The 19,238-nt window shown below is 56.9% G+C and overlaps 7 protein-coding genes across 7 annotated transcripts; 5 read left to right on the top strand and 2 right to left on the bottom strand.

Annotated features, from left to right (window-relative positions):
* Nucleotides 1-787: 787 nt before the first annotated feature.
* On the top strand, nt 788-2,678 carry MFIFM68171_05554 (WD repeat containing protein pop1; the record flags this gene model as incomplete). Its single annotated transcript, XM_071060974.1, has 2 exons — nt 788-844; nt 930-2,678. 2 exons carry the CDS (start codon nt 788-790, stop codon nt 2,676-2,678), a joined length of 1,806 nt encoding a protein of 601 aa, XP_070917075.1.
* Nucleotides 2,679-4,142: 1,464 nt separating this feature from the next.
* On the top strand, nt 4,143-5,161 carry MFIFM68171_05553 (HpcH/HpaI aldolase/citrate lyase domain-containing protein; the record flags this gene model as incomplete). The annotated part of the gene is made up of 3 exons (XM_071060973.1): nt 4,143-4,400; nt 4,454-4,506; nt 4,561-5,161. The coding sequence occupies 3 exons, from the start codon at nt 4,143-4,145 to the stop codon at nt 5,159-5,161; spliced, it is 912 nt and encodes a 303-aa protein (XP_070917074.1).
* Nucleotides 5,162-6,866: 1,705 nt separating this feature from the next.
* MFIFM68171_05552 (Acetyltransferase esterase) lies at nt 6,867-7,691 on the top strand (the record flags this gene model as incomplete). The annotated part of the gene is made up of 1 exon (XM_071060972.1): nt 6,867-7,691. One exon carries the CDS (start codon nt 6,867-6,869, stop codon nt 7,689-7,691), a length of 825 nt encoding a protein of 274 aa, XP_070917073.1.
* Nucleotides 7,692-9,407: 1,716 nt separating this feature from the next.
* On the bottom strand, nt 9,408-10,630 carry MFIFM68171_05551 (Carboxymuconate cyclase; the record flags this gene model as incomplete). Its single annotated transcript, XM_071060971.1, has 2 exons — nt 9,408-10,203; nt 10,254-10,630. The coding sequence occupies 2 exons, from the start codon at nt 10,628-10,630 to the stop codon at nt 9,408-9,410; spliced, it is 1,173 nt and encodes a 390-aa protein (XP_070917072.1).
* Nucleotides 10,631-12,193: 1,563 nt separating this feature from the next.
* MFIFM68171_05550 (MARVEL domain-containing protein) lies at nt 12,194-12,845 on the top strand (the record flags this gene model as incomplete). The annotated part of the gene is made up of 3 exons (XM_071060970.1): nt 12,194-12,358; nt 12,409-12,635; nt 12,683-12,845. The coding sequence occupies 3 exons, from the start codon at nt 12,194-12,196 to the stop codon at nt 12,843-12,845; spliced, it is 555 nt and encodes a 184-aa protein (XP_070917071.1).
* A 564-nt stretch (nt 12,846-13,409) lies between these two features.
* Nucleotides 13,410-14,957, top strand: MFIFM68171_05549 (uncharacterized protein; the record flags this gene model as incomplete). Its single annotated transcript, XM_071060969.1, has 12 exons — nt 13,410-13,544; nt 13,603-13,675; nt 13,732-13,747; nt 13,796-13,837; nt 13,896-13,962; nt 14,014-14,041; nt 14,101-14,113; nt 14,179-14,268; nt 14,318-14,363; nt 14,429-14,659; nt 14,727-14,732; nt 14,856-14,957. The coding sequence occupies 12 exons, from the start codon at nt 13,410-13,412 to the stop codon at nt 14,955-14,957; spliced, it is 849 nt and encodes a 282-aa protein (XP_070917070.1).
* A 225-nt stretch (nt 14,958-15,182) lies between these two features.
* MFIFM68171_05548 (uncharacterized protein) lies at nt 15,183-16,484 on the bottom strand (the record flags this gene model as incomplete). The annotated part of the gene is made up of 2 exons (XM_071060968.1): nt 15,183-15,454; nt 15,512-16,484. 2 exons carry the CDS (start codon nt 16,482-16,484, stop codon nt 15,183-15,185), a joined length of 1,245 nt encoding a protein of 414 aa, XP_070917069.1.
* Between the last annotated feature and the right edge of the window lie 2,754 nt (nt 16,485-19,238).

Here is a 19,238-nt window from a genome sequence, read left to right as displayed (position 1 = left end):
CAGGACGCAAACCGGCCCTCGTTCGATGCACCTGCCACCTAGAGTGCCTGTGAAAGTGGGGCTCGCTAATGCTGATGAACTGGCAAGACGATCCATCCCGGCAGGCGAGCCATTTCGATGGCGTGCCGCGAGTCGCAATCCGAGCCAACTCATCACTGCGGAGTGGAGACTGCTCGTGCCAGCCACCTGCGCATCGCGGAGAGCTTCCATGACCGGCTCTCCGGGTTCTGTGCTCCAGCGGTCGGCTCCGTCGGCCGCCAATTACAGCGGCCGGGCCCCCAAGACGCCCCGCACCAACGCCCCACGCTCGTGACCAGGGGCGAGGATGCGGTGAGCGAGAGGTGACCGCCTGGACAAGCTCGCGGTGATCGGATGCTGTGAGCCAGCTTGGCCTGTGTGGAGTGGTTCCTGCTCCCATGCCCGATGGCAAGCTGTCCAGTCATGGTACCAGCCCTGGATGCAACTGTCGTTTGCTGGCGTTTGGCGGGGCACGCCTGAAACGTTCTTGATTCTGCCATTCCCCGGACACATACCCGCTGGGCAGAAAAGCGGTGCCCCACGATGGAAGCTAAATAATAAACCCTCTTTCTGCCCCTTGAGCCCGAGGAACTCTTGATATTTTAGCACCCGTCTCCACCGCACATGTGCAAAAACACCTCCAATACTCCTAAGCAGGCTTCTTGCTGGGACAAGGACAGCGCTAGTACCGCGTCGCATGGAGTGATTCCACAACGTGACTGGTTCGAATCAGCCCATACTCGAACTGAAGGCGACGTCACGTGTCAAAATGCCGGCTACCGAGATCATCACCATCGTCAACAACTCGGGGAAGGTTATTAGCACGGTAAGCCCCTTCGCCCACTCCCTGGTACCTGCCGCTACCACCCGGCGCCACGAGGCCCCCGGGTACCAGCACTAACAACGCACAGGGTAAGCAGCTGGTCAACATTTTCAAGGAGGCCCAGGCAGCCTACCGGGACAAGAAAGATGCTGTCAAAGCCGGGCGCGCCGGGATCCAGCGGGCCAAGACATTTGATGTGACACCGCGTGGGCCCGCCGATCCGTACTACAACGACTACCACTACGGCAGGCACGATGGCGAAATCGACAATGCGTACGACCGTCGATCACTCGGCGATGGGTCCGGTCGCGGGAGATCGCACGACGAGGACGACGACGGTCGATCGCATGCCTCTACCCGCTACAGCCGCCGTTCGAGGCGATCCCACCAACCGCGGTCGTCTTCGCGGGACCGCCCCGCCCTGACCGAGTCCAACCTCAAGTCGCACTCCGAAGTCTCCGCCACAACGCCGTCCAAGGCATACCGATCGCCATACGCCGAAACGGCCCCGCGGGACATGCAGCTTTCTCGCCCGACGCTTGCCGCCCCTCCGCCGCCCGCCGAATCTATTCATCAGTCCACCCCGGCGCCTGCGTCTAGAGCAGTTGTCCCAGCGCGGGATCGGCGGCAACTCGTGCACCGCCCCCGCTCCGACCCATCCCTGTCTAAGAAAAAATCCATCGACATGGACCTCGCCTATGGTGACCTACCGCCCGACCTCGCGTCCTACCACGACCTGGAGCCGGCACACCAGGAAGAAAGAGATGCCGGGCCCGAAGACCCCCAGGAAGTGGAGGCCCTCGGCCTGTTGGACCGCATCGAGGATTTCTTGGAGGAAGCGCAATGCATGCACCACACGGCGAGTTCCATGATTGAGAACTTGCAGCGGAATCCCGAAGCAGCCGCTGCCGTGGCGCTGTCGCTCGCCGAGCTGAGCGCCTTGATTGGCAAGATGAGCCCTGGGTTCCTGGCTTTTCTCAAGGGCGGCAGCCCAGCGGTTTTTGCGCTGCTGGCGAGCCCGCAGTTTCTGATCGGCGCCAGCGTGGCGGTTGGCGTGACAGTCGTCATGTTTGGCGGGTGGAAAATTGTCAAGCGTATCGCGGATGCCGGCGCCAAAACACTGGAGGCGCCGATCGAGATGCGCGCGGCGCCCCAGTCCGCGCTAGCCGCTGCAGCTGTCGACCGGAAAGCCCTGCCCACCTCCGGGCCCATCCCCGCCAGTGCTGCTAGCTACGACGAAGCGGTTGTGCTAGACGATGTTGAAGAACTGAGCAGCATTGAGACGTGGCGTCGCGGCATCGTGCCGTTTGGCGAAGACGAATCGGCCGCCGACATCGAGCTAATGAGTCGCGAGGCGGAACGCGCGCTACGCGAGATGTGCCGCGACGACGAGGTGGATCCGAGCGATTCTGTATCGCAGGCCGGCAGGAGCGTGTACAGCTACCGGTCGCGCCGGTCCCATCGGAGCCACCGTAGCAGCAGCAGTCGGCACCACTCACATAAAGAGGAGGACCACAAGGTACCTGATCGCAAGAGCAGCAGGAAGGATTCCAAGAATGAGGATGGCGCAGAGAGCGAGGCAGCAAGCGAGCGGAGCCGCCGGAGCCATCGTAGCAGTCGGAGCCACCGGGAGGGATCCACCGTGTCGCGGTCGTCCAAGCACTCTTCCAAGACTGCGCTTAGGGCGATCGATGAGGGTAGTAAAGAGGACGACGGGGACAGCGTCTCGGGGAAGCCGAAGGAGAAGAAGAGAGATATGATCAAGCAGCTATTCAAGATGAAAAAGGACAAAGAGGATCGACAGAAGTCTGTTGCAGCCGTGTCGGTCTTGGTTTGAGACATCATGTCGAGAGCGTTGCTTTGCTTTGTGTGGAGGATCTTTCTTGCTCTTCGGTTTTGTTACACATGGCATCAGGCTCACTTATTCTGGAGTTAGGGGTCCGCATTGTTCGGTTGCACAAGAGTCGAGAAACTCGGAGACGCACGCATGCGTCGTGGAGAACAGTACAACAAGCATGTACAGCGCATCGTGGAACGCGGCTTATTAATACACCTGTATTCCCGTTTCCCTCAATCGAAGCCAGTTACTGGCGTCTTGGTACCTCATAAAGACAACTCCCTCTTTGCGCGTATCAATCTAAGCAGTTGCCGGACTTAAGGTCGGATAAACTGGGGGTATCAGGGGGATTTCGATGCGGTTTCCCCTTCAAGCTTAATAGTGATGCTCGCGAGACGCTGCGGCTGTGTAGCCTGTATCTCTAGCAGACGTCTCCCATCTGCCATCTCGCTGATCGGTGTGGGTAGCTCTGTCATATTTACACGGATGGCATCGACTGACGGTCTGTTGTTTGCCATGGATCTCAACCAGACCAACTAAGCAACAACCCGAAACACCTGACAACGCCCCTCCAAGCCAGTTAGTTGCCGAGCAGACAAACAGCAGCCCAGCTCAGGTAAGGCTATATTCAACGCTTTGTTCATTCATCAGCGCGCTCCGAAGATTATCCTGGGCCAACTGCGCTAACTATGGAGATAGAGGTGTTGCCGCCAGAATACCGCCATCCCGGGCGCGGCGCGCGGCAGCCGTAGATACGCCGGGCAGACACCAAGAGACAAGATCCACGCCAACCCTTGACTCCGCATACGTTCCTTGGGCTTGCATATAGAGCTCTAGGCGTGACGGGGCGCGACCGGCAAGCTCCCTATAGCACTACTGGCTACAGCGGGGCGAGAGGGTGGCCAGTCTAAACTGGGTTGTCACCGTGTCACGGTGTGTGATCTAACGTTAGGCGGTTAATGAGAGCTCAAAACGCAAAGGACGGGTCAGTAGTCCGAGCTCTACGCGTCAGAGTGGCCAGTCCGGACTGGCCAATCGGTTCGTCATCAGGCTCTGTAGAGGAAAGGCCTTTGGGGACGAAACCGACCGGACCCGCCGTAAGACGCACCGGTTCGCCGCCCACACCACTAGCTCGAGGGAAGCTCCAAGGCGGGGACAGGGGTGCGTATATCCTTCCAGGGTGGGCGAAGGATGGACCTTTCCCTACTTCCATCGGACGCGGCCATCGAACTCTTTCCAGTCCGACCGAGACGGCCGGCCACCGGCTGCGCCCTTGCTTTGGCAAGAGCGAGCCCAAGTGCGGCGTTAGGTCAGACCGCCCATATTAATTAACCCAAGCCCGGCCCGGCTCGATCAAGCTGGTGACGCTGGAATTCTGCAGTGCGATCTCCACGCACACCCAATCTTTTGCTTATTATTCCATCTCGCCCAGCCGTCTCAACGAGATTGTCAACCTCGTCCACCATGGGCTCCAACTTGCCACCCTCCAGCAACCCCGACGCCTTGGAGGGCATGCAGGCGTACGCAGCACCATCACTGTTTCAACCGCACCGCGCCCGTCAGGCCATAAGAGATGCCCATGAGAAGAAGATTCCGTGCCTCATCGGGTACTATGCTGGCCTCAGCTCCATCTCAATCACGCGTCTCCTCGCGCCTATGGGCTACGACATGGTCTGGATTGACTGGGAGCACACCTCTTGCAACATCGAGACCATGACGACGGTTTGTGGCTGAACCTAAGGTTGCGCATTTTTAGTTCCTGCTGACTTTCGCAGATGGTGCACGAAGTCATGTTCATGAGCGGCGGGCGCACCATTCCCTTCGTCCGGTAATGCAAACGTCATGTCGTTCCCGGGCCGCTTCTAACTGACCTGGATGGCAGCCTTCCCGGCCACGATCACGCAGCCATCGGCTACGCCCTAGACGCAGGCGCGAGCATCATCATCCCACAACTCGAGACCGTCGAGCAGGCCAAGCATGTCGTGTCGTCGGCCAAGTTTGGCACGTGCGACCGGCGGAAAGGCACGCGGTCGGTGCCGCCGTTCCGGCTGCTCCCGGGTATTACGGACCACGCGCTTGACGGGAGGCGTGACGTGTGGCAGAACCTTAACGACCAGGCAGCCATCATGGTGCAGATCGAGTCGCTCGAGGGCATCAACAACCTCGACGCCATCCTGACCGAGGTGCCCGAGATTGATATCGTCTGGCTGGGCAACTTCGACTGTCGCGTCAGTATGAACCTACCAATTAATTTTGGCCAAGGCACAGAACCCGAGTGGCTAGCTACTGTCCAGAAGTTCGACGCGACGGTCAAAAAGCACAATAAGCCTAGGGCCGGCTTTTGCCTCACCGGTGGTGCGGAGTTGAGCAAGGCAGCCGAGGACAATGCCATTATTGTGCACACCGTCGACTTCATGAAGCTCCTCGAGATGGCTCCGCAGCTCGCCGCCGCTCGAGAGGCGGTGGCGCTCAAGACAAAATGACCGGCTATCCCTTGACATGAGCTTCAGGCGGTTCCGCGGTTTGGCCCTTGCGCTTGGTGAAAATTTGGTGGGCCAGCGGGATCGGACTTGTGTAGACTTTAGACTTAGTATAGCCTCCAAGGTTCAAGCGTTAATCTACATTTCATTCCTATATCAACTTGGTGCCTCGGAACAAAGGGTACTCCAGAGCCTGCGGTGCACGTAACTTCCTCTTTGGGTTCAAGCTCGTCATCCTGCCCACCAGGTCGCGGAATCCAACATCTACGAAGAGTCGTCGTCGCAAAGGGTTTCCTAGGTGTGTCGGCGAGGTTTTGATGGGAGCAATTAACCGCTCGAAGAACGAATTTTTCTTATCCAATATGCGCCAGCAACCCTATAAAGCCATTCTCGTTCCAAAAGAGGGAAATCTGGCGCCGCAGAATATGCAGCCACGCCATTTCCCCAGCTCGCTCTTCAGAGGTAGCATCAAAGACCACGTCATCAAGCATGAGATAGATGGCGATGATGGCAAATGGGTAACCATCCAAGGGTGTATGCAGTTTGGCGCGAGCCCACGACTCCGGACTGCGCCAGATCTCGTTTCCGCAGAGACAGCACTCAATGCAAGTGCAGCTTCTAAGATTAGAGAGCGTCTCTTCGCACAAGAGAGCATAGTTACGCAATGCTCGCAGGCCATCACTCTATAGGCAATCCTTACCTTTTTTTTCACCGTCGACCCCTTAGTTGAGGCCTATTACGTAGAACTAGTATAGGGAACCCCCATACCATGATACCAGACATCGGGTCTACTACGTGCCTTGATTAATAACGTAAGCTGTTTGCGACTAGCTATAGAGGGATCGGTTAGTGGTACCGAATTGGACGGGTCAAGCTCCCCAGCGAGCCATTCTAGGTCTTTGAATCGGGCATTCTACGATGATTTGGTGTAGCGAGCTAGGGGTCTCCCGAAAATATCGTATTCTAGAGTAGCCTCGGATCTTGGAATCTCGGCGGAGATCCTATAAAGTTGCGGCGAGTATTTCAGCGTTAAAGGTCCCGTGATCAGACGAACCAGAAATGCTATTTATCTTTCGACCTTTGTGGATCTCAACCTTCTGCTTTTGCGTTCCTTTTCGTGAGATGGGCACGGCTGTGCCAGCGATTACATTGAGATATGCATGGACAAGGTGGCCTTTCATCCAAATCTAGATTTTTGGTCAAAGTAGTTAGTACGGAGCAGGTTGTGGGCTGTAACTCGCGAGATGAACATTCAGAGGCAAGTTGCTCGAGAGTTAGAGACAGTTTGAGACCCCCGATCTCTGACCAACACGGCCTTGCTAATTCACGGTTTAGCACCTACAGTACGGGCACGAACGGAGGGAAATAGAAGCCAGCGGATGGCACAGAGGGGTGAACATGATCAAGGCCGAGATAAAGCCCTTGACAATATCCCCAGTCCTTCCGAACGAATTCTTAAGCCCTGCTTACGCTAGCCTCCTGCTAGGCCGGCATGGAACCGGAAATCCGGGAATGGAGCCGGTTGATCCACCTACCATTCATCGATTCGTCTTCCCTCTGGCCATTCCCCCCGTTTGAAGGATTCTGATTACCAATGCACAGTCGTCTCAGGAGCATAAATAGGTCTACGGCCACCGGAACATCGCTCTCACAGGCACACCAATCGCATTCGCGAACTAAGTCATTACACCGACTTTACGAGTCAAACATGGAATTCAATCCCACGAGAGCAATTGTTCACAATGAAGGCTGTGATTTGCATTACTGGTACCAAGGCAAAGGGCCTCTTATTACCTTCATCCCCGGCGGAAACGGCCATGGGCGCCAATTCAACCCCATTATTGCCGCTCTGTCTGACAGGTTTACCTGCGTCACGTTCGACCGGCGTCAAATGTCCGCAAGCCAAGTGAAGGTCAACAAGAAACTCAGCCCTCCGCAACAAGCACGAGACATCCGCGCGATCATCAAGGCCCTGGGCTTTGAAAAGTCCATCCTCTTTGGCAGCAGCAGTGGAGGCATCTTCGCGTTCCAGTTTGCCCACGATTTCCCTGACATGGTCGACCACCTCATCTCCCACGAGGCACCCACCATAACCCTCCTCCCAGACGCCTCTGCAGTGCTCGAGTGGTTCCTCCACCTCATGGAGGTCTATGAGGCCCACGGATTAGAGCAAGCTGCCAGTGAGTTCCGCGCGCAGCTGATCGGGTACGACGACGAGGGGGTCCCCGAGACGGCGCCAGCTGAACCCCAGAACCCCCGGAACTTCTGGGACAACGAGTTCCCAATTCTCCTGGGGTATGTGCCTAACTTTTGGCGCTTAAAAGAGAACAAGACCAGCATTGGTGTGATGAGGGGTGTTCGGTGTAAAGATGCATTCTTTGCTCGGGCGACGGAGGAGCAGGCGAAAATCCTGGGCTGCCCAAGGTTTGTGGTACCGGGACACCACCAAGGGTTTGAAGTCGAAACTAAGGAGTTCCTTCCTCACTTCTTCGAAATGCTGGACACCCTGGAGAAGAAGAGAAGTAATTACTAGTGCCTAGAGATTGACGGGATTGTGATTCTGGTTGGTATGAAGAATATATCGGTCTGACAACACCATATTAACTTAATTAGTACATTACGTCCAAGCGCGCCGTTATCGAGTAGGACCGGAACTGAGCTGATCTGCTCAGCCCTCTGGCGTTATATGGAATACACACCCCCTCTCAATACCGATGAAGAATGTAGTTGTCTTTCAATGCGTCTTCGAATACTTGTAACAATACAGAATCCGCTGTGGAGGGTCCGGGCTGATTTAATTCTTAATTACTCCCTGTCCGCCGACTTGGGCTGCATGCGTTGGCCCCTAGCCACCCGCCAGACTGAGATTTCTGAGATTTCTCAACATACTCTCCGGCTGTGAATGTAATTTTGCGTATAGCGATGTGGATTTGCAAATACGAGATACCCGCGGTCCCAGGTAAGGCGATTGTTGCCTGGTGTGGCGGTGGAAACGCCTTAAATGGCAGACAACAATCCAATTCTACCACATTCTCACGTCCAATGTTCATCGTAGCAGCACATCGGCAATGGCAAGCTAATTAACAAACAACATTTAACTGCCTATTATAATAGGAACTGATTACAACCTCAACGCTGGGGGTTTCTCATTATCAAAAGGGTACATCCTGTTGTGTTCTCGTCCTTAGATTTGACACGATTGGCTCCCCGGGGTTTGAATCTGGGGGGACTGGTAGTGCCGGGCCCTGACAGGTCTGAGAACTACTATAGCAGAGGATGATAAAGGATGCTAGACCTGGGATCCGTCGCCGGATCCCATCATGGAGAAGATCAGGCGTGCAAGAAACCCGGCTAACCACGCCTTAATGAGGCCAACGCAGCATAGATCATTCAGGGTTGAACCAGTCAACGTAAGGCACTGCACCAACTCACTACCAGTTTCTCCTATTCATATCTGCGCGAGCGCTGCTCAGCTGCCACGCGATCCAGGCCGGGAGACTATGGTAGATATTCCCGTTTCCAGTCGTAGTCTGGTCCTCGTACCAGTCGACGCGATGAGCCAGCTCAGGCTCCAAGGCGTTTTTCCAGCTTGCAAGCAGCGAGATTGCCTGCGGATTCCTTCTTACGCGGCTGTGGAGCAACTGCCACTCCGCCTCCCAGTCCCCTATTGTCTGCCTAATCCAGGCCGTGTGGCAGCTGGGGCACTTGAGCTCGACTCGCTTTGGAGAGGCGGCGCAAGACAGGAAGGGACAGATTGGGGGAGGCGCTCCTGGATACTGCGCCAAACGGTCCCGCATTTCTGTGCAAATTACTTTCTCGGGGCGGCCCTCGCAGCCACAGCTGTGCTTGACGGGTTGGTGGATACACATATCAAATCGCTCGAGTCGTTTGACGAGCCTCGGCAGCAGCGCAGGAACTACTATAAGCACTCAATGATGCTGGGTGCAAAATTACCCATAACCACTGCATCGTCTGTCACATTAAATACGTACAAGGTCCCGGCTGTCTGAAACGTGGCGACTTCGACTTTTGTGGAATCAAAACGATCTGGGTGACGGTCCTTGCCCAATATGATATATTTTAGACAAAAGTTCGTTTCAGAATGTATCTTCATACCGAGGGAACCAACAGTAACTTCAGTATTCACTATGGATGAAAGGAATGTACGAGCATACCCCAGCTGTTGAGTCCTGCCCGGCGCATTTCCAAAGGTAGGGCGACAACCCTAGGTACCTTGGGCAGCTGGCGACTACTCAACCCAAATGACAGCGCTGAGTCCATCCTCTTCCCCGGCGCGACCCTTCTGGGCCACTTGAACGTTGGCTACGAGGCTGCCGAGCTTGCCCGTGGCGGGATCCCGTGCGATAATGGCCACGTTGGACGAGGTCTGGCCGCCGACCGCCACCAGGGTGCCCTCCTTGTTGATCTGGAACGTCCGCGGGTAGTACGAGTACGAGTTAGCCGCCTCAAGCCAGGCGATGTCGCCGGTAGCGGGGTCGATGGTGTACGTGGCGATAGAGTCCTGCTCGGCGCCGAATGTCTGGTCCGCCCGGTTGGACGCGTACAGGAAATTGCCGACGACGCGGATCTCGGCGGCCTTGGTCATCGGACCGCCCGTCTTACCCGCGGCAAACGTCGAAAGCGTCTGAGTCTTGGTCAGGGTCAGGCACCCGGACGAGTTGCTCGGGTACGCCACGTCCCATGCCGAGACCGAGTTGGCCAGCTCGTTGAGCGAGTAGACCTTTTGCAGGCCATCAGCCGACTTCCAGAACTTGACGTGCCGCGGGCCGTCCCCGGGGGCAGCCGTGGCGTCCGAACACCACGTAAGCTTGCCGCTATCCGCGTCGATCTTGAACACGCGGATGAGGTCGGCTCCGAGATCCGGCACGAGGATGAATTCTCCGGTCGGGTCGAGGTGTACCTCATGGGGGTGAGGGACGTCCTGCCGCGGATGGGGCCCGCGCTGTGCCAGGGTGAACTTCTCCAGTTGCAGCACGCTGCTTCCCGCGAGGGGCATCTTGTATGTGGTGATGGTCGAGGGGGAACTATCCGGTTAATTAGCGTCTTGCGCTCGTGAGGCGTGATGCGGACTTACTATTCGGACGTCGCCACGAATCCCCTCCCATCTGGACCGCCGTACAAGAGCCCATGGACGCTGTTGCCGGTGGTTCTGACCTGCGTGGTCATGGAGAGCTTGCCGTCGTTCGCAACATTGTACTCGGCGATGAAGCCGCTCCCGGACCACGACTCATCGAAGCAGTAGAGCTTGCGCTCGTCGGCGTACAGCTCGATCCAGCCCGGTGTGGTGCCGCACCCCGTGGCCTGGGACGTGACGGAGAGCGTGCCGCTGGCGCCGGCGGTGGTCAGGGACAGCGTGTAGATACCACCGCCGAAATGCGAGGCGATGAGTGTGGCGGCCCACGCACCGGGTGCCAGGCTTATACCGGCGAGTAGCTGTACGAAGCGGGACATGGTGGAGAATCCGATTATCTGCAGGTGCAGCACCCTCGTTACAGTGGCCTCGAGGCCGACTCGGAGTATATACGCAACCTGCTCCCCGGCTCGCGCTTTTAGCCGGAATCTAGGCACTGCGGAGTTCCCCAGGGACCCCAGATTCTGGGTGGGGGATGGCTAATTCATCTCGAGAAGGATCAAGCGGTTGCTCCCCGCTTTCCGCCGTCTGATCCGGAGTGGTAATAGCCGAGGTGGCTTAGGGTGTCATGATCGTCCACACGGGCCGCCCCAATGGCTCGGGTTAATTGCACCCCTTGCAGAGTGGCCATGGGCCTTGGTAAGACAATAGCTAGCGATCACCGCTCGGTCCGCGTTGCCCAATCTGTCGGGATTCATCCAGCCCGGGAGTCTGGGCCTTGCCGAGCTTTTATCGCCGTCAATATCAGGTCTAATTAGAGATACTACTAGTAGCGCAGGCCGAAATTCCCACACCCTTCTATGGAGCGTAACACCGGCAACATTTCATTTTCGTAGCACATACGATACAGAGACTTTTGGCCTATATTAGCGGAGTTGCCCCCGCGCCCGGTGGGCGTATCGGATAGGAGTTCCGCACTGTTGCTTGGTGTCCTAAAGTTGAGGATAGGCTCGGGGAGCCTATGCCTCTGCGCAACAACTTCGCGGTATTTATATGAGACCCTGCGGACTCAGAGCGATGACAAAGGAGACTGGAAGACCCTGCGAGCTGCCCGCCTCGTTATGGTGTACAATGATTAGTATATCACCTAGAGTAACCCGGGCAGCACTCCACTGCCAGCAACCAAATCCAGTAGCATCCTCTCTGAATATTAGCGTCGGCATCCTTCCTAGAGTTACGCTGTAGGCCTCTCCTGGGAGCTGCTTTAACTCCCATCTCCAGAGGCACGGCCCATCAAGGTCGGGACCAGGCCGTACATAGGTGGACAGGCATTGCCATCCCCGTCGTGAAGCTGACCTACAATTCTCATTTTCACCTAGTGACCTGCCCGCTTTTTTTGTACCCGCTTTCCGCACGTTGTCAAATCGCCACGCGAGGTCATGACAGTATGCAACTCGCCGGCCCATTCGACCGGCGAATTTCCTCCCGCTGGCGCTCCCGAGGCCAGCTGAGGCGGAGCGGATCTCCGTAGCATTGGCATCAGCCGAGTCGTGGCTATAACGCAACGATCTCAACCGTCCAGGTGGTGGACTGGGGACTGGTAGCCTGAGCGCAACTCAGTCGTTATGTTGCCGTCACCGTCTCATCTTTTATGGGCCATCGTGCATATTCAACTTGTGTCAACGTCACCCGACGACATTCCTATAGGGCTTGTGCTTGGTCCTGACTCGATTCTAATTTACGCCTTGGGGTAAGACGCATCGGTGACGGCGATGTGCAGCCCGGCCGGAGACAGGTACTCGACGCGCCGAACCCGTGCCAAATCGCCGGATGAAGCGTATATAGAAAGGAAACTGGTGTTCAACCGGTTCTTTTCTCTCTTTCCTGCTCTCCGCACCGAGACAGGCTGAGCGGTTCCGGCCAAAAATTCATCGAACGACGCTATGGACACTAGAAGAGGCTTCATGGAGGGACTGATTCCCCGCACACTGTTGGGGCTCAGCAACTTCATCATCTTGGCCTCATCCACAATCCTGACGGGCATCCTGGCCTACTTTATCCGGCGCTACCGGTACCGGGGAACACATGTTGTTTACGGAGTGGTTATTGTTCGCCGGCCAGCCCAACACGTCGTGGTACCATCTGACATTCCCTGCAGGCCGTCCTCACGCTCTTCTTCTACCTATTCGCCATGTTCCTGCCAGCCCTCAAGTCGTACCGCGGATACATGCTGCCGCTCAACATGGCGCTCTCGTATCTGTGGCTCACGTCGCTCATCTTCTCATCGCAGGACTACAGCGGGGGACGGTGTCGCTACAACTCGCCGCCGATGGTCAACCGCTGCGGCTTGAAACACACAGTTCAGGCATTTTCCATCATTGGATTGTATGTCCGCTGGAATGCCGGCCGACCAGTGCTAACCGCGCCTGCAGCATATTCCTCCTCTTTAACACAATTCTCGAGGCCCTGATGTGGGCAAGCCACCGCAGGAAGCGGCTCCTAAGCGGCAATGATGCTGAAAAGGACCGTCCTTTGACCACCACCGGCACTGCTGGCGCAACCAACGGTGAACGCGCTACACAGGCTGCTGTTTGAGTGGACGCCTATGAGGCGATCACATTGAGACGATGGAATACTCGGCAGGTTGCGTAGATATATGTTTAATACGAATCGGATTCTCTAGCATGCAGGCTGTACAGGAGGTGCTGTGGGTAAACCGAATTCTACCCTTTGAGTGTACATTCGGGAGGCCACACGTGTACCCGGCTCTTGATTATCGCCAAGTCAGGAGGGAGAGAATGGGGCTTGGGCTGCGTGGATCAGATACCGAATGGGAAATTTCCTGCTCCTTCCGGGGGGTTTTTCGGTCAGCATAGGATCATGTAGTGTTCGGCTGGCCTGCTCTGCCGCAGCATCAAGTTAGCGCACCTTTCCGTGCTTTTGCCAAACTCGGTCTGCACCACATCATTCCCAGCCTGCTCGGCATGCGGCTAGGCCGAGTTCAGTATGAGCCCCGCTTACAGGCTCCGTGGCGAGCGGGTCGGGAATGCCCCAATACTCCCTGCCTCCGTAACCCTTCTCGGCGGGACCGGTCCGTGAAATAACTCAAGCCGTGCCGCACTCACCGTCTCCTCACGTCAACTCTGCGCATTCATCGCTATGTCGGACCAGAAAGCCGCCACAAAAGCCGTCCCAGCCGCGGCTGCGCAAGAAGTTCCGGCCGCCGAGCAGGCTGCTCCTGTGGCGAAGCCATCTGACACTGGTGTCTTGCCCGCTGAGCACTGGATGGCACAGGTACGGACGCAAGAGGATGGCAATCGCACCCGCGGAGCGGGACTAACCTACCGTCTAGGATGCGCCCGCGGACGACGATGACGCCGACTCGGCGCTTGGAACTGATACAGAAAGCTCCACGCATCCATCACGTCCAGCATCCTCGATTACCGCACGCTCTACGGCCGGACCAACCACAGCGAGAGAGGTGACGCCCAGTATTGGTAAGCAATTGCACCCGGGAGTGCTGCCCTCGTACTAAACTTATCAAGGGGGTCCAATGACGAGAGGCAGAACGAGGCCAATGACATGTTGTGAGTGCGGCCGCGTACGGTTGCCGCGAAATTGCCGCGAGGTTGCTCACGCTAGTAGACATCATGTCCTGACGATGGGGCTGGAAGGGAAGCTCTATATGGCGCCCATCAACAAGGACATCAAGGTATGCCCCGGCCACCAGGCGCGAGGTTTGATTGCTAACGCATGGTTTCAGAAAGCAGTCGATATTGGAACCGGGACAGGTGCGTCTCTCGCAAGAGGTATCTCACGTCGCTCGTTACTGAAGCATCCCGTGCTACAGGCATCTGGGCCATGTAAGTAGCTAAGTAGTTCGGCTCGGCGGATCAGGACACGTACTACTTACTAACGGCTACCTCAGCGACTTTGCCGACGAGTTTCCCGATACCGAGGTCATCGGCGCTGACATCCCGCCCATCCAGCCCTCGTGGGTGCCACCAAACCTCAAGTTGTAAGTCGCATTAGTCGGAGACACATTGCCACGATGCTTACCCGCGTAGCGAGATCGAGGATTTCTCGCAGCCGTGGACGTTCACAGACAACTCGGTAGACTACGTACACATGCGCTGGCTGCTGGCAGCGTGAAAGATTGGGACGAGCTCTTCAGGCAGGCGTTCCGCATCCTCAAGCCGGGCGGCTACGTCGAGAGCTTCGAGCCCAATTCAAACTTGACCAGCGATGACGGGACAGTCCGGGAGACGGACGCTATCGCCCAATGGGGAAAGATCTTTGCTAAGGGCGGCAAGAAGATTGGTCAGGCATTTACCGTGTACGCCGATGGACTGCAGAGAAAGGGCCTAGAGGCGGCTGGCTTCGTCAACATTGCAGAACACGAAATCAAGGTTGGCCCCCGGCCATCCGGATCTCGCATTTCAGACTTGTTGCCTGACCGTTAATGCGTATAATTAGACCCCGGTTGGCGAGTGGCCCAAAGACCCACGCATGAACGAGATGGGACGCTTTGCGCAGCTCATTATGGAACAGGACGCCTAACGGCACATTCTCTTCATCGCCAACACCCTGGGCTGGTCCCGCCAGCAGATTCTCGTCTATCTCGCTCTGTTCCGCCGCGAGGTTCGCTCCGGGGACCGTCATGCCTATTATTCTCAGAGGATCCTTTGGGCCCGCAAGCCAGAGTAAGTGCAGGCTAGAAGGCGTCTGCAGGATTCTTCCAGACGCTTTGAATATCACGGAGCACACTTAAGGGCCGGTATGTTGATTGTCTAGCCAACCTCTACGTACTAGAAGCCTGGGCTTTGCGCAAAAACCCGGCCGATATTTGAGATGTGTTCCAACCCCGGATACCGCAAATATACCTGGAATGCCGGATGAGGCGTCGGACCTCGACGGCCGATCCACCCCGGCTCAGTAATGGGGTCCATAAGCCCAGATGTCCTCTCCGAGTATGTACTGTGCCGAAGGCCCTCCGTGCGGGGGCCACCGACCCTGCTGACGCAGGGTTTGCCTAGCTCTCTCTGCCTCGTCACGCTTGGCCTCGACGCAGTTCGGAACACATTTGTTCGGATTGCAGAGGCGGTCGAAACGGTACTTTGCAATGCCATAGCCCTGGTTGCTGCCCGAGTCGTCCCGGTACCGGCCCGTACCCTGTGGCCACTCGATAGTGATGGTGTGCCTGCCTGGAGTGGGCTGTTAGCGTCGAATTGACCACCACGCAAAAGACATGGTCAAAATACCTCTAGGGATACGGAAGTAGCCCCTGCTGTAGCCGTTCATCAGGCACCACTCGGGATCGTTGTAATATCCGACAAAGGCGTTCCTGTACCCTTTCTCACCGCCCGTCTCGCCGAGCAGGATGCCGTCCAGCCGCACGAGGTAATGCCCTCCCTGCGTCTCTACGTCGACGAGCGTCATGATAACGTCCGAGTCAAAGTCGACAACTGTTTCGTAAGGCTGCGGCGCGCCAGGCTGCTGATGGCTACCCATCCAGTAAAGCGTCGCAGACTGCCAATCCTGCACCTGATGACCGCGGCACGGCCTCTCGCGTCCCGCGCTGCACGGGAAGTCAGCAGGGTTGTAGGACGTGTCACCGAGCTCCGGATGGGCGCGGTCGGCACAGTCGTTGATGGGCAGAAGGCAACTTCCGTCCCTCCAGGGTTGGCCTGGAGGGCAGCGGGTGGCCGGCGTCATGCCCTCCCCTTGCCGTCCTCGGCCTCCGAGCCCGTGACGCGGGCGTCGCTGGCCGTAGACGTCATCGTGATCATCATAGATGCCGTAGCCTCGGAACGCCTGGCCCCGGCGGCCCTGCTCGTAGACGGCGTTGTAATCATCGTAGACGTTGCCGGCAGGGGAGCAGGCGTAACCGGTTTGCCGGCTTCCAGCAAGGATTTGGCCAGGCTGGCAGCAGTCAAATGCCGTCTGCGGACTGCCGAGCAGCGACTCGCCGGGGCGGCAGCAGGCCGCCCATTGGCGGTCAGCAGAGAGCGTGAGCCGCTTGCCCAGCCGCGGATTGCAGCGCAGCGAGTCCTCAAAATCAGATCCAGACGTGTGGAAATTTATCTCGTGCTCCTCGTAGTCGATGACGGCCCCGGGAGTCACCTCGGCGACCTGGACATTGCGGCGGCCGAATTCTCGACGGATGGAGCACAGCACCCGCGCCGGACCGAGCCCAAGGGCAAGGAGGCACAGGCTAAGGTTGGCGTATCGCATGATAATGGTGTCAGCTTGATTTGTCGGGTGAAATGAAAAGCTGTTGATGAAACGTATGTGCTAAGCCAGGGGGTGACGGTCCTAATATAGGCAAACAGCGCCGCCCTTCTCGTCAAGGCGCTATCCCTCCGCGGTCCTGGCGTCAACAGATCATGTCATCGTCATTCGGGCTCCTTCAGTAACTCTAGTCGAGTGGCCAGAAAATCTCCAAGCGCTGGCGGCCCGGCTAGTAACGGTTGGCGATCTTAGGATGCACTCATCCTGAATGGAGACTGCGGCCATATGGGCCGGTCGTATAGCACAGCTTGGGCTGCTGGAGATGCTTCACTCCACGAACTGGGATCGCAAGAATCCAGCTTCACCGGTGACCGATCGCTGACCGGCTTGTCCGGATGTCTGCGTGTGAATTCGAGACTTCCCAGAAGCTGACCCGGTCTTAGCCGAGCAACGAAGCGGAGACATAGTCATTGTTGCTGCCACGCAAGGGGATCGAACGATAACCAGTTGATTTCCAAACGATCAAGAGAATCTGGCTGCGTCCGGATCCCTAGCCTCCTTAGTAATATGGGCAGCCGGTTCTTGGCAACGAAATCATGATGGGCTCGGTGATGATTTTGCTTCAAGTTGCCATCATTCGCACATCGAGTGGTGTACGCTAATGTGGGCTGGAGACGTGCGGCTACCGCCGCCAGGCGCAGTGTCCCGCTCTGGCCATGGTGAATGAATGCAGCGGACTTAGTCTATCCAAGTGGAGTGGGAACCGAGTCACCTCCGGGGTTTAGTCAACCAACAATAACGCCAGGCTTCTCCCGCCGGTCCTGAAATGCGCACAGGATATGCTATAAAAAGCAATTAGTGGCGTACTAGAAATGTACATGAGGTTCCCATTGCGATCTCTTTGCGAACGCCAAGCCCTGCCTACGAGGTCGTGTCCGATGATGGTTTCATGATAGTATAACTCTGCCTGCGGATGAGCTGTCCCATGACGCGGCCAGCTATGAAAGCGATCACAGCCTAAAGCCAATTCGAGCCGTTCAGGATGGATACACATCAATGTGCCTGCGGGCGTGCGAATCGCTTCCGGAATGCCGAAACCAGTTTAAGTTCATTCCTTAATGCCGCTACTTTAGACCGCCGCCATGGCTCCCTGAGGAGAACCATCGATATTGGACAGCTGATGCAAGGCAGCACCGACGTTGCCCAGGAACACTCGGCCTTCTTCATTAGCCTGCTCCTGGAGATGTGGTGCAAGATATACTTGCTCGTTCCGCAGCTCTATCACCGCCTTAGGGTACGCCTAGCTTTGTGTTCGCCCGCTGCTGAAAGCGGCAGCAATGCCGCTCCGTGCTGAATCTTCGACACACCCCCTTGCAAAACGTCGCTATTGGACACGACATAGACGTATACCGATGGCCTCGCATGCTGCGTCCAGACCGGCACCGGTTTCTTCAGCCATGTCGAGGTCCACGGCGTGCCACCAGACGCCGACTCACTTGCCCCTGCCTGATGCAGACGCGTCAAAAAATATATGGCACCGCCCCATGCTCTTATAACACGTGCAACCCATTAATGCCCCTATGTATCTCAAAACATGCCGTCTTTGCGTTCTGTTCTGACAGCATAAAAACTCTACCAGCTTCACCAGGATAGCTAGCAATCTGCCCGTATGTCACCTACAGGTGACGTTGTACGCCCACACCAAGCTGTGCCGAGGCGGGGAGGCTGCGGACAACAAGAGTCCGCGATGGTTGCATAAGCTCAACGCGGCTTGAGAGCGGGAACCCCGTGAAGTCGGTGCCCTGTGCAGGAGGACCCACCAACCGGGGGCTTTGTTGCTATCGGTGTACGCGCGGTCCCAATTCGTCCGGCTCGATAACGAGGACGTGGTGGTAATTAGAGCCACTAAACGCGATCACGGTAGCCCCGAGTTTGCGGATACAATTCTTATAAGCTGACCTAGAGGCCCGCGGGATGGCGCACCAAGCTGAATGCGTTGGCCTCGCCATCATTCATCGACCCCCCTGTATCTTACACCCACACCTGACCCGTTGGTGGGCCGCAAATAAAGGACGCCCAACATTGACGAGAATCCTCCTGCTGGAAGGCCCAGGCTTTGCCTTCCTACGAAATAATCTCCGAGAGACTTCGTCCGTACTGATAACTGGACCGCTTGGCCCTACCCGGCATCGGAAGGCTCCATCGTGTTCTAGCTCGCTGCGTGATTCAACCACCCGCTTGGCGCGCGAGCACGCGACTGCAATGAGTTGGCCGACTTTTGCGGAAACGCGCGCTGGGCACGTTGTAAGAGGCGCTGAGGAACCCGCTTCTAACATCCCTTGAACCATAAGTATTTGTTCGGGGACCCGGACGTGCTCAACAACTCTGCCCACGATGCCGCGCACCAGCATCCGTGGAAATAGTATGAGTTCATCAGCGGAGGTACTGGCACATCAACATCTGACACGACGACGTTATGCGAGGCATTAAGTTGCCTTGTATAAAAGCATGCTGCCCGTGCTACTAGGCCAATGACTATGAGGGGAGGAACGAGGGCTACGGAAGAGGGCCGGTGGGCAGCATATTGACTGACGGGAGCAGTATTGGGTCCGCGAACGCAATATTCTCTGATTATGGCTGAGAGGAAGCCGAGAGATAGATGCGCCAGGACCGGGGATTAGTACGACTCTCGAAAGACCGGCAACTCCGGCGATTTGTATTGTGGTATCATAAACGCCCCGAGGTATCATAAACTTG

The sequence above is a fragment of the Madurella fahalii genome (assembly GCF_045866475.1).
Source record: "Madurella fahalii IFM 68171 DNA, scaffold_3, whole genome shotgun sequence".
NCBI classification, from domain to species: domain Eukaryota; kingdom Fungi; phylum Ascomycota; class Sordariomycetes; order Sordariales; genus Madurella; species Madurella fahalii.
The sequence above is the reverse complement of the archived record's forward strand: the minus strand, read 5'-3'. Positions and strand labels throughout refer to the sequence as shown.